This window comes from Plodia interpunctella, chromosome 14 (assembly GCF_027563975.2).
Source record: "Plodia interpunctella isolate USDA-ARS_2022_Savannah chromosome 14, ilPloInte3.2, whole genome shotgun sequence".
NCBI classification, from domain to species: domain Eukaryota; kingdom Metazoa; phylum Arthropoda; class Insecta; order Lepidoptera; family Pyralidae; genus Plodia; species Plodia interpunctella.
In genome coordinates, this window is record NC_071307.1 from 5,921,864 (window position 1) to 5,935,879 (window position 14,016).

Genomic DNA, 14,016 nt, shown 5'->3' on the forward strand with positions numbered 1-14,016 from the left:
TGTTAATTTCACAAACATAGTTACTTACCCAATAAAGAAACTCATCTGACCTACGCTAGTAGTAGTAATTTAGAGTTTATAGTTTCTAATGGTAAAAACATAAGGCCAGTTCTTAATGAGCAATTAACATACGCATTAAGGTTTTACTACTTGGCAAGGTTCTTTACAAATTTAACGTTGATTAAGCCATATGAATGTATGCAATCTTTAAATCAAATAGCATTGCAGAATTATATGTAATGATAAATACCTATTATTTTTGACAATGAAACTATTCAACATAACAAGTAAGTAGCTATAGAAGCACAGAACAAAATGATTGTGTACAGAAGTCTAGTCTCAGCCGTGGAAAGAAACGAATTGAAAATAAGATTATAATGTTATTATGCTATAATATTATGATGATGATATAAATTGCTGGTTTTCATTTATTAATGGTTATTGCGATTCATCTCAGGATGAGAATATAAAGCATTTTATTGAAGAAGTACCTGGGCGGTCAATCTCCACTTGGTTGAAATCCATGAAAATATGGAAAAAATACATTTTTCCAGACATGAGATTTATCTAGATCAATTTTGTGGCCCAGTAAACAGATGCTTGAACTAGAAAAATATCCTCAATTTTCAACGAAATCTTTAGTCGTTTTCGAAGACGCGGTTACAAATGTAATATACAAAAACTGTTACTCATTTAATAGTACATCTCGGAATTAAACACTCACCTCTCCTTTAGAAATGATGAAGAAAGTGTCACCTCGGGCGCCTTGCCTGATGATGTAGTCACCCGTCTGGTAGTGAGTCTCTTCTAGAACATCAGAAATCTTGATGAGGGTGTCTTCTGGCAAGTCTTTAAAGATCGGGACACTGTCAACAAAAAGAAAAGTTTCTCATTAAACGTTTTTATTCAGTAAACTTTATTGTTTCAAGTAAATACGAATAAACAAATGACGAACTTAATGCTAAAAGCATCTCTTCCACCTAAAAAGTAAAATATGTCACACAGTAAAATATGTCTCTTTGTTTAAACTCTTCATTTTTATCAGTGCACAAATTAATGGCTTGAGTAAATCATAATACATCTAAGTACTTATTAATGTTCCATACTCATTACTAAATACAATAATCTAATTTTAAACAAGTTAATTTAATCAATTATATATAATGATAGTAAGACAATAAATCAACCAAATGCTAGTATCAAATAAGTTTTCAAAATATTTACTTTGAATAATTACGTCATACTAATTGCAAATACACTTTAATCAAAACAAATAAAGCCATAAGAAAGAAAGGTTTTATATTTTTATACATTTCTTTTTTGACATTTTTTCCAAAGACTTGTCCATTTCTGTCATTAACGATGGTTAATGACAGAAATGGATAAGACTTTGGAATGCCAAACCCAATTAATAGTACCGATGCAAAAATTTGTGTGTTCATAATATGTTTGTTTGATACCTCTTCACGCTGTATTTACTCACCCAATTTGCTTGTAATTTTGCAATATATAAGAGTACGGAAAAGGACATATGGTACATTTTCTCCAAGCAGCAAAAGTTCCTAGAGAATTTTACGAGAGCAAAGCCACAGAAATGTTTTGTTTTATATTTTGTGCGCCAGAAGACTACCAATTTTGCCAAGCGTGAACCCAATGTTAAATATCCTAGTTAGAATACCTAATGGGTTTGTTCACAGAATGTAATTGTTTTTTTTTTTTTGCCTCTATAAAATATTTGTGTTTGTTGTACTAGTATTATAAATGAACAAATACAATAATAACTAAGACAACAGTCATCAAAACAGTATCCACATTATAACTGTGCGTCACACTATATGGGAATGAAAATTACACTAAGCATTACATTTTTCACGGTCGCAACTACTCTTCTTGACCCAAATGTAATTTCTGTAATCGTTACACTAGATATTTACTGTTACATAAATGGTTTTAATGCAATCTAATTACTTAATTAGGTACATTACTAAACTCTTTCGTTTTTATTTTACACATTTTTATATATTTTTTTGCGGCCAGGCAGACAAACCTTATTGTGACATATAAAATAGTTATGTGTGGACAATGCATTTTATTTATAATCGACTGTATAATCGATTTTGTAAAAACATTCGTTTTAAATCATAATTTCCTAATAACTTTAATATTCGTAATTAAAAACCAATGTTGTATTATGTAAAGCAAAAGGTGAATAATCAATTCAATTTAGTGTTTATATCAACTCTTTGATTACTTTCTAATGTACCATAAAAGCTAATCAGATTTTGAAATTTCGTGTATTAACCGTAAAATCCAATCATGCTTCCGTTAACAAAAGTATACATAGTGGGCTAGCACGAATATTATCGACAACGTCGAAATTTATTTTTTATATTCGATAGAGGCGGTTAATTTTCCATTAAAATTTTGTCGATACGCTATCACCAAGTTAGCTAGCTATGGAAAACCACCTTGTGATTGGATGACTATCTAGTGAACGGAAGAATTGTGTCATCACTCAGTAGCACGGCTTCAGCGTTTGCGCAATATTCATCACTATTAGTGTCCAGTCCTTATACACCTACATATAATACTCGAACAGTATTTAACGGGATAAATTCTTTATAAGCCTCTATGCTTATGTTTTAGTCCAAATAGTAGTAAATAAAACCTTAGATACTACGTATCAAGTTGCAGTATGGCGGCAGTAATGATAGAACATTTTGACAAAATAAAATAAATTAGAAACAAAAAAAAATGGCAATTACTTTTTGTAGCTTGATATAAAAACGCTAATAATTATTATGATAACAAAATGTATTTATACACAATAACGATTTTGAATCTAAGTAGTATTATTTCGAAAGTATTATCTGTCCGTCCGAGCACGAAACGTTTCCTTGTAAATCATTGCATTTTTATTTATTTATTAGTTTGGTGTGTCGTGTAATGACGATACTAATGGATAATAAAGTACTACGCTAAAGTATGTCGAGGTGCTAACCATTTCTTATTACATGTCTAAACTATAGAGGAAAATTAATAATTAATGCAGTACCTATTTATACTGCAGCAGATTTTACTACGTCCTTGACTAAATTGATGAATATTTTAAGTATATTTACTTGTATAGCTGGGCAAGACCTGCAGCTTTTTCTTAACTGGACTCTCTATTATTAACTATCCATTCTGTTACGAATTTGCCGGTATCATTTATATACAATACTTTTTTTATATATGAAAGACTTGAAAATACCAAAGATATGAATCAACTGACTATTGGCTTGGCTTTTCAATGGACAATCTGACACACAAAAGATCATAACAAGTCCATTCAAACTTGGAGCAGACAAGCTCTTATATAATAATAAGAATTTCTTTTCTTCTCTTAATATAAATACAATAGTGAGATCATTCAAATATGCAGCTATAACTAGATTATTGTAACATTTTTATGTATTTACAATGAAGTATCAATTTTGATCCAGATGTATCTAATAAAATAAATAATATTCTGTAGTTAAAAATATAACTATTGTATATTATGGCGAATGTAATTATAGAGATAGACAATGAAATAAATTATTGTAGACCATTGATGACAATTTACGAGACATTTTACAAGTGGTAAATAACCCGATTTTAAAATCAGTTTTCAAAACTAAGCCACAGGAACTTTAATAAAAGTGAAAGGACGCAAAATGTCAGGCGTGGTTTCGCAAAGTGCGCACGCGTGCAACGCAGCGCAGTGACAATTTCGTCAACAAAGCCTTTGTCTCAGTTTAATACAGAAAAACGAGCGCCAATTCATTTGTTAATCATTCAATCCTCCATAACAACAACCAACATCAACCAACGCTTTAATAATATCGTTATAACAAAAGAAAGCTAATGCTTCAAATATTAAAGTGGATGGATGGAAAGAAAAAAGATATCAAAAAAGTTCTAAAAGTGAAGGAAGTGTATGGCAGGCAGATTTGGTAATAGACAAGAAGAAAGATCAAGATTCTTCAAGAATCTTTACTGTGGGTTGGGTGGAAAATTAAATAGTTATTTCCAATTTTAGATTTTTCTGACTTTGCCAAACACGATGCAGACCGCAAATTTTCATTGGCCCTAGTTATTGCACTTGCCGATATAACAACGTTACTTTACAAAGAGCTCCTTTAGCAACATTAGAATCGCGCTCAGTGAATAATGTCTCGGTAATTCTACACAGGTTGCATATGCCAAGGGTATCGTGTTAAGGTATGCTCAGTATATGTTACTATGAATCTTCGGTTGCCCTTTGTCATCTTAAAATGCTAATCACTGATGTTGCTGCATACATTTTGTTTGAGACAAGATTTTATTTAAGGATTTCAAAGTGTGAGTAATTTTAAATGTAAATTTTTTTGTTGCTCAAAACAGTTTTTAATTTTGATTCATAATTTTCATATTGTCAGCTTAAAAGCTTTGGATGGAACTGGAAAGCTATAGTTATGTATGAAGCTTACTGACAATGCCCTTTAATAAGCACTTAAACCCATATATGCAATGCAAATGTTGCAGCCGACGAAAGCAGAAGAATGGGATATTGTACATTCATTCTATCTGCATAAGTGTCTGGAGGGTCAATGAACTTCCCTGTCATTAGTAACTCTCCAGGAATATGATGTAGAGAGTTTATTAGACGCACTATGTTTGGGTAACATAATTTATTACTAAAATCGAGCATTTGCATCACAGAAAATTGTTTCTCGAAATGAAAATAAGTAACAAAATGGTGTAAGGCATAAGATGTTATAAAATTGTTTTGTTTTTCTTTAGAAAAATATTGTTGAAGATGAATTCATTATAGTTGTAAGCATTTGGTCGGAATTCAGTTTGAAAGTTTTCCTAAAACTTCCTTAAACCTTGAGGAGCCAACATAAATGCTACTAGTTTAATTGCTAGTCATTATAGATAATTAAGCTGATTTTACGATGAAACAAATCAGACATAGATGATAATAAAACACGTTTTCATAAACATTTCAGTTGTTTAGAACGATAATAAGTAAAATGGCATATTTGGAAAACAAAAATTCCACGTTTATATAGGACTTCTACAGCAGAGGCAAAATTTAATAAAAAATATCAATGTTTATTTTACAATGAAACAAATCAGACACAGACGATAATTAAATGCGTTGTCATAAACATTTTAGTCTTTTAAGGCCATAATAAGTAAATTGGCATATTTGGAAAACAAATTTTCCACGATTACATAGCACTACTACAACAGAGGCAAAGTTTAATAAAAAAAGATCAATGTCTAAATATATGCAGCTATTTCTCAGAACCATAAAATATTGTTAATACTTATAACAAGAATGGATTAAATGAAGGCTTAAATCGATGATGCAGATAACATCAGAATGAACAAAATAACACATTTCAAAGACACTCAAATACATCATTATGTCTACTAATGGATCTCCAAAACAAACTATTGAAATAGTCACAATTGTAATCGTCTTAGTAATTGACTGACCATGTATGTGAACATATGTTTTAGAAGGCAAGTTTAGAAATTGTGACGAGGTTATCGAACTCATTATTGTAAACAAGTCGTCTAATTGGAAGGGTACTGAAATAACCTATCCGTATTTTCTATATTTACACCGCAAACGAAGGTTTTTTAGACATATGCTCTTTTTACGATCAATATATTGTTCAATTTCATTGAGTAAAACTAGAAAAAGACAAAGAGAATAATGAATAACATATTTGTATAAAAATAAGACAATATTAGAAGTCAATGACATGAAAAAGTTAAAAATGCTGATGTATACAATTGGGAAATAATATTTGAAACATTGGATTTTGATGACATAGCAATTTAATATCCATTAGCTCAAGAAGATTTATCTAGATGATCTCTAAATAATTCACTGGACTTTCTAGCGAGCAACATTATGTATATTGTGAAATCGAGGAGACTTACAAAGTACATGGCTTATCGATAACCTCGTGGACTTACAGCTTTTGAACGATAAGAAATTGAGTTACCCCAATTTTTTAATGTAAACTAAGTCCTGTATTTAAGTCTACAAATAATATTTCCTGTACCTATTTAAAATTGAGTGTTGTTAGATTCTTATTATGTTACTAGACATTAACTGGAGATACATAGCTTGTATAGAGTCATCATTTTAAACTTTTACATTCATCTGTATATATCAGATTAGACTCGCCTCTTTAAAAAGTCGGTATATTTGTTCTATCTGATAAGGCTGGTCCTCATGGTGATGGTATGGAAGTATTGGTATTCAATAGACCTAATACGGCAGTCGATGGCGGCTATGATGGTGGTTGCCCTTTTGCAGCTGTAAAATATGTAGAATTAGACTCACCTCTTGAGGAAGTCGGTGTACTCCGCCTGTCTGATGAGACCGGTCCTCATCATGATGGTTTGGAAGCATTGGCGTTCGATGGCCCAAAGGCGGCAGTCGGTGGCGGCCTTAATCGTGGCCGTCCTCTTGCAGTTGTAGAGGATGGCCAGCTCGCCGAACACCTTGCCTGGCGCCATCGTGCTGAGGTACTTGTTCTCCCTCGAGACTTCCACTCGGCCCTCTGTGAATGAAATTAACATTGTTATTGAAGTTGTCAATGGTGTCTTTAAATATTAGTGGATAAAATAAATTACCTATACGAAATGTGAGTAATTACAAATTACCACAGAGACAGCTTACAATTATTTTGACTATTAACCAATATTATCACTTCACAAGCCTTATGAAGATGGATTTCGGCTAATACATTCAAATAAATATAATCCTTGTTCTAGACTTCACCCAACGACGTATAACTGCATGTGCATAAGATTCCTTGGAGATCATTTAAAATTATCTCAACTCATACAAGCGCATAACAATTTATAAAGACGTACTTTGTTGTTCTTACACTTCCAGACCAGAGTGTATTGCTGAACAATGAAATTAAATATAAATTTTTAATATTTTAATTGTTGTCATATTTTGTTGTTAGTTAGTTAGTTTTGTTGTTAGTTAGTTGTTATAACAAATACCCTTACCGATATAGAAATATCCTGTGAATATACCTAAATATAGAAATATCCTGTTTCGACATTTGATAAAATAAGAAAGCAAAGTTATATAAAGATACTTAATAGTTTTGAACAAGATGTAATTGCCGCACAATCTCCGTGAAAAAAGCGTGAAGTTCGTGAATTATTTATTTTGAATAACAATGATATACATATCTTATGTAATCATTACAGTAACAATAGCGTCAATTTACGGTATGCTTTAAATCTGAATTTGTATTTATTCTTAAGGTTATGTTAAATTATTATTGAAGCAAGAATATATTTAAAAGTAAATGGTTTATTACATCCAAATATATCCAACTAATTTTATAAATGGTGATGTTATGGATAGAAAATTTTCTCAGGAGACCAATATCAATAATGGAACCTATCAAAGAAATCAAAAAAGCAAAAACAAATGTTACTATTTCAGTATCGTTGTTATTATGTATCTTTATTTATTCTGTCTTTCCATCCTAAGATGAGAATATATGAATACAAAATATGTTTCACCTCGACGCAATATTCCAGCTGATTGATCTATGTGTATGTGCATTAGTATATTTTTTTGGTATAGAACACATAATGGAAATCCTTATCTCATAGATATTTCCGCCATTAAAACGTATGCAGAAAAGGTAGCGTTTGTTAATACAATTGATTTCATGGACGATTTCATACTTCGAAGGCCAAACATTCCAATCCAAATTCAACAAACCTGTCAAGAAATAAATTTAGAACGCTACGGAAAAAAACCAATGTTTGAGGCAAATACTATTATCATTGATACAAAATTCAAGGTTGTGAATGTCATGCCTTTGCCGGACATTGATGTATCATTATGTGTAGCAAAAATTACGTGAATTCTTATTGGAGTTATACCTCGTTTAGTTAGTTCTTTATAGTAAATCTTACTTTTTCAATGTAATACTTAACAAATATCTATTAAGTATATATTAATAATCTCACGCTAGAAGACAATTAAGACTCAATAATATGGAAAATCATTGTTTATACCTTGGGGTTTAGTTAATTTATGGTTTAAAATTAGATTAACTGGACAACAACAGAATCATAGATACAACAGTAAATTTTACCGTCGTTTTGCTTCCTGTATCAAAATCATACAAAAATCAGTCGTTAAATGAATAGAGTTCCAACAGTTGAAGTCACTAATAATAATTATCAAAACGGATCAGACAGATGACGTTGGTTTGAAGGTTGGCTCGTGGGAAGAACGTCGCGAGCGTGAGAAGTATTGTATCTTTGTTTGGTACTATGTTTGGTTATTGCCATTGTCATTATTCTATGTTGTTCGCTTGGATCAGGGATATGTTATATCTTGTAATACACACTTTGTTTTATTTTTGTTTAGTTTTTCAGCTGATCTAAAAAAAATTTTACCAGCAGCTTAAATCATTTTCAGCAGGCATAGTTCGGTGTGGAATAGGAGAAAAAAATAATTGTTTACTTGTGAAATTTACTCCTGACTTGACTAATAATTGTTACAGTAAGGTTTATGATATCGATAATACTGTTGTTAAATATTTGTGGCATCAAACGGAAGAATTTAAACATTACTCTGACAATTCAAACATTGATCACTTTGGAATTGCCTAAGAGCGTGTTCTATTTGTATTTAAAGTCCACCACCCACAAGGCAATGGATAGTAAAAGAAATGAAAGTCATATTTAGTTTAATACATTTAATTTTTGTGTATTTTAGACCAAATATAAAAACTAACAATATATTTTAGTCTTATAAGATCTTGTGATAAAGTGATGCCCCTCAATTTTAACCTGATCTGTGGTGAGTGGAAAATTATTCAGCTTATTAAGAAAACGACTTGACATGCGGCTAACTGTACTTATTTATTTTATGCGAACTATACTTTTTTATTTTTACTAGATTCTAGTCTAATTTGTGTTCAATCCCTATAAACTTTAATTTAAATAAAATGTATTGCAAATTTAAATAGATATGAAAATATTACATCTTAACCTTTAAGGTATAATATTTAAGTAATTGTTATCCCGAAGTCAACTTCATCTATTTTTCCTGATTGACTTTCTTGTGGGAAAGTGTAGATCAAATGATCTCCTTATTTATAAATGTGAATAATTCCTCGAAGTCAGACAATGTCGATGTTGTAAACATTGGACTAACAAAGTTGCGTATAGCTCTCGCAATTTCGTGGGTGAAAGTTCAAATCGTGTATTATTTTAACACGTGAGTATTATATGTCTTTTATTATATAATAATTGGGTTCCCTGTGATGTAGTAATATTGATTGCAACTGACGTAAATGTTCTATCAAGTGGATAATGTATTTGAAATTATAGTCTTCGATTCGAGGCGATTTCGTAACGCTGACAAACTAAACTCTTCCGCTTTGTATCCGTTTACTGTTTCTTCAAACTAAATTTAAATCAATGTATGCAATGTTATTATATATTTCGCATAGAGATGTCATTCTGTGACAACAATCTTGTGACGCATTAATTTTTTGCTCATTTTATACCAATTTAGACAATATGTATTTCTTGCCAAATATTAAATTTTTTTAAAATGATAAAATCTATTGTATTACACATGTTGTATTTATATAACACGAATAATGTATGCAAATAAATGCAGAGCTTGATGAATACGTTCTTAAGCGCCTGTGGTCGATCTAGGACACAACGAAATATTATTAGATGCCCTATTTGGAATGGAAAGTATTTGTGTCCGGGTTACGGTTGCCATTGCCAAACGAAATGGCAGTGTAGTATAACCAATGTAATCTAGGCGTATAAATAAGTGAAATTTGATTAGCGAAATATTATCAATAGAATATTTACGTCTAATAAAAAAATCTATGTTCCTTCCTACATCACTTGCCTTTAGTTGGTTTACAAAGTCTTTAGTCAACACATTTTGTCCAGATTGATAAAATCACATCACAGGGTCTCCAATCAACCAATATTGAAATTGTGTAGGTATATTTATGTATGAGTATAGTAAAGCTAAAAACAAATTGGCACAAATCATACAGCGTTCAAATTAGTAGTTCATAAGAACATTCACATAATGCAACGGTAAAAACCTTAACTAGATGTCGCAAGAAAGGAAATTGCATTAAGTCACATCCGAACATTACCTCTGGCCACAGAAATAGCCTCTAGCATTTCAAAAATTTTGTGCTCAACCTTAATTTAAAGTAGTGTTGATTAAAACTCAGGTAAATGGCTGTTTTTTTTTGTTTTTTTTTTTTACTCGACTGGTCCAAATCTTATTTTCCTTTTTTTAGTAACTAAAAGAGTTGAGATTGCGACACAAGCTATCAAAAAGTTTTAAGATTAGATTATGTACTTTTTGGTGCGATGATATCAACATTTAAATCGTTTTTTTGCTTTACCCACCTCTGATATAATACATGATGTCGTTTTATCTTCAAGAGCCGTAACATGACAATATCGTATGCAATACAATACAAATATTCTTAAGTTGGAAATTAATAGGAACAATAAATAAATAAAACATTAAATTGATATATATAGGCCAGATATCTAATCGAAAAGAATTTGAACTGTACTTAAGTAGTATACTCCATTTATCTCATATTTTCCATTGTAAAACGCAAATACAATTGATTGATTTTAAATACACACCTTGACAATAAAGTCATTTGTAAAAAATATCATGATTAACCTATATTTTTAACCCCCGACGACAAAGGAGTTATAAATTTAACATGTTGGCAGCAAAATGACTGAACCGATTTTGATCTAGTTTTTTTTTATTTATGTGAATTCAGTCAAATGAGGAAATGTGTATTCAGTCGTTTGGAAATCGTCAGCTCTTTTCTAGCATGAATGAAATGTGAAGATGAGAGCAACTTCGGATCTTTTACATTTTTACTGTAATTTTCATACAAAAGTTAGACTTCTCGCTCTAGTTTAACCTTCCATAAGCTATCGACTAGTGCATTACCTTAAATTATTACCCTAAACTGTATTTATAGCCAATTAGCAAGTTGACAATCATAACGTAGACATAAATACGCAAGAGATTGGTCACAAACAATTTAATTAAAACTAGGACAATACTTGGCGGAGTATAATTGATATGCCAGTCTCGGAGCATTTGGCAACTTGCTAGGAGCCCAAAGAGTACACGTGTGCGACTATGTCTTGCCATCATGTTCTAAATGGGTCTTGTGAAATACTTCTTACGCATATATTTTGTTAAAATAAGTTATTTGGTTGTAATTTAATTAGGTACATTTATTTTTAAGGGCTTAAAAATAATTTATGTTATACTATTATTTCCTACCATATACTTAAACTATATTTTCGACCTCCATAATAATCTTAAAACAAAGATATATCCGTATACATCGATCAATCTCAGCAAACATCACGAGATTCAAACTAATAAAGATAACAGAGACTCCTTCAACGTACCCTATGCCAGTATACTATAAAAATAGATTGATAAATATTTAATTACCTGGTTCCCCATTTTGGATTTCTTTCTCAACAGCTTTATCCCTTACGTCTTCCAATTTAGTGACGTCAAGAAGAACTCCAGCATCCAAAGATGATTCTGTAGCATTGCTGTCCCGTTGACAAAGATTTCCAGTTCTTCGTTTTCGCATCCCATATGTATGAACGGGCACTATCAATTTGGGACGCGGTATCGAAAAGTCAGAGTCTGAACCACTAGATGAACTTTTGGCACTTCTATTAAAAACACAAGTTCCATTAATTGCACGATCCTCATTACCAACTTTCCCAAATGATAATAAGTCATTATACCTATCGTATCTATCATCACTTTTCACTCTCACAGTATTGTACATTTTTCCATATTTTTCACGTTTATCTTGTGTCACACTACCGTTTGTAGTCCTATTGTCACTTTCTATTCCCGGAATTGATGAATTGTAGCCATTGCTAATGGGAGTAGCGGGTGGATGTTGGTTTCCGTTGTATAATTCGTACTGCATCATTGTCAGCTGTTCACTCGGCGACAAGTTGCGCTTTGGTTGAGTGACAGTGACTCCGTTTTGGTGTCTGTTATCAGGCTGAACGACGTCGAGATAAGCCTGCAACGGAGCTCTTCCTTCGCTCTTGACTCTCATAGATTTAGAGCGGAAGCTAGGTTTAGCATCCTCCATGCGTCCGTTTCGTTCGTTTACCTGATGTATTATGTGGTTAGGAAGTGGTTCGCTTGTAGATAACGAGCCGTTAATAGGTCGCATGTATATACCCAAATCTTCAACCTCACAATCTACGTTGTAACTTTGATTCCCCGCTCTAGATTTCATTGGAGTCAAATCTAATGTCGCCATTGAATTAATTATTTGATACATTTTATCGTTACTAAAGCTACTGGCATTTCCATTTTGAGTATTTTCATTTGTGAGCTTGTCTTTTCTTACATCTCTTTGTAATTGTTTTATTTTATCGCTATCTGTGTCGTTATTTTGTTGACTGACTCGCGAGTAATATTCATAGTACGATTCCGAGGATGGATCTGCCGGCACAGGACCAGGATCAGGTAATGGATAATGATTTTTCTTTGAATCTACTTTCCTTTGCCGATGCGCGTATTTAAGAGAATCCTTCCTCTGAGGTGGAACGGGCGCCTGTTTACTACCAAATGCTTCAATATCCCATTCAGTGAAATTTCTTCTTTTTACACGCCTTAAAGTAGATGGTTTATAACCATTAGGCATATCTTTAAAACTATAACTATGTTTTAATTTATTTTGAGTAATAAGATTGTTATTAGCTCTTGCCTTTTCTTCTATGTTTTGTTGATATTTAGCTAATTGAGATATATTTCCGTTGGGACTATTGTGTGAATATCTATAACCATTGTTTTCAGCGGCAAATGTTTTGTTGTCATATTCTCTGTCATTACGGCCTACATCTCTACACGACTTGCTTCTGGATATGGTATTATATTTAGTCGATGAATTAGAGTTGCTCTCATTTTCATTATAAGAAGTAAGATTTCTTGCTCCAACCCAATTCGCGGCATAAACAAGGTCCATAGTCCTATCCGTTATAGAGAGCCACGGATCCTCCATGACCGCTTTTCCTGGGTAATGTTTGATTTTCATTGTGTTCTCAATTTGTTTGACTTCATTAAATTATTGCACAGAAATAGTTTTCTGAATAGATGATACATCAATGACAATTTTATTTCCATTTTTCTTGAAATTTTCATGTAGTTACTTCTCCGTTTCAAAATTTAATATCACTTTTTTCCCTGTACAGAAATATAGGAATTGCTACAGTGAATTTTGAAATCAAATTTAAAGTAAATCAGCTGATTACAATTAGAAAGTAGTAACGAAATGATTTTGTGAATCGTATAATGTAATAATAACATAACAAAAACTTACAATATAATGACACAATTTAATTTACAATGGACTGCATGCTACTAGATTGTAAAAAAGTATAAATATTAAACAATTTATTTGTATTTTTCTATTTGGTAATGCAAATGCAAGAGATGGTCTAGTAGGTAGGTGATTTATGATGACTTTACAACGGCGGATGCGTCACGGGATCCAAACACGCATTGCACAAGCCTCGAGCCTCATAAGGAAACGGTTCGTAACTAGGTCTTCGAGTCCATCAGACGAATGCAAATGGTAACACTTACGTAATAAATTAGATAATAGGACCCGGCGAGTATGATCTAGCTACCTAAGACGAATTTCGCGATTATAATTATTATTTTAATCATAAGTATGTTCTTTGTCTGAGTTTATCCGTATTGGATAAGCTTGATTTGTATATTATAAATCCTAATGAAGCATTTATTATGGAATCCAAGTAAACATATGTATAAAAATAAATAATGATACTGCATGTTTAAACAATTAGCTGTAGAAATTAAAAATAATAATTAGACGCTTGATCGAGTTAGTAGGAAACGATTTC

General features: G+C 31.8%; 1 protein-coding gene across 6 annotated transcripts in view; it reads right to left on the reverse strand.

Annotated features, from left to right (window-relative positions):
* The window catches only part of for (foraging), a 99,556-nt gene that overhangs the window by 10,688 nt on the left and 74,852 nt on the right, over positions 1-14,016 (reverse strand). For 3 of the 6 annotated variants that reach the window (XM_053755120.1, XM_053755121.2, XM_053755122.2), the window contains 2 exons: positions 6,374-6,593; positions 725-866 (listed from right to left, as the gene is read on the reverse strand). In XM_053755120.1, coding sequence (XP_053611095.1) covers positions 725-866; positions 6,374-6,593 — 362 coding nt within the window. Of the gene's footprint in view, positions 1-724; positions 867-6,373; positions 6,594-11,563; positions 13,356-14,016 lie in introns of those variants that run through there. The other 3 variants (XM_053755117.1, XM_053755118.1, XM_053755119.2) reach the window with 2 other exon arrangements.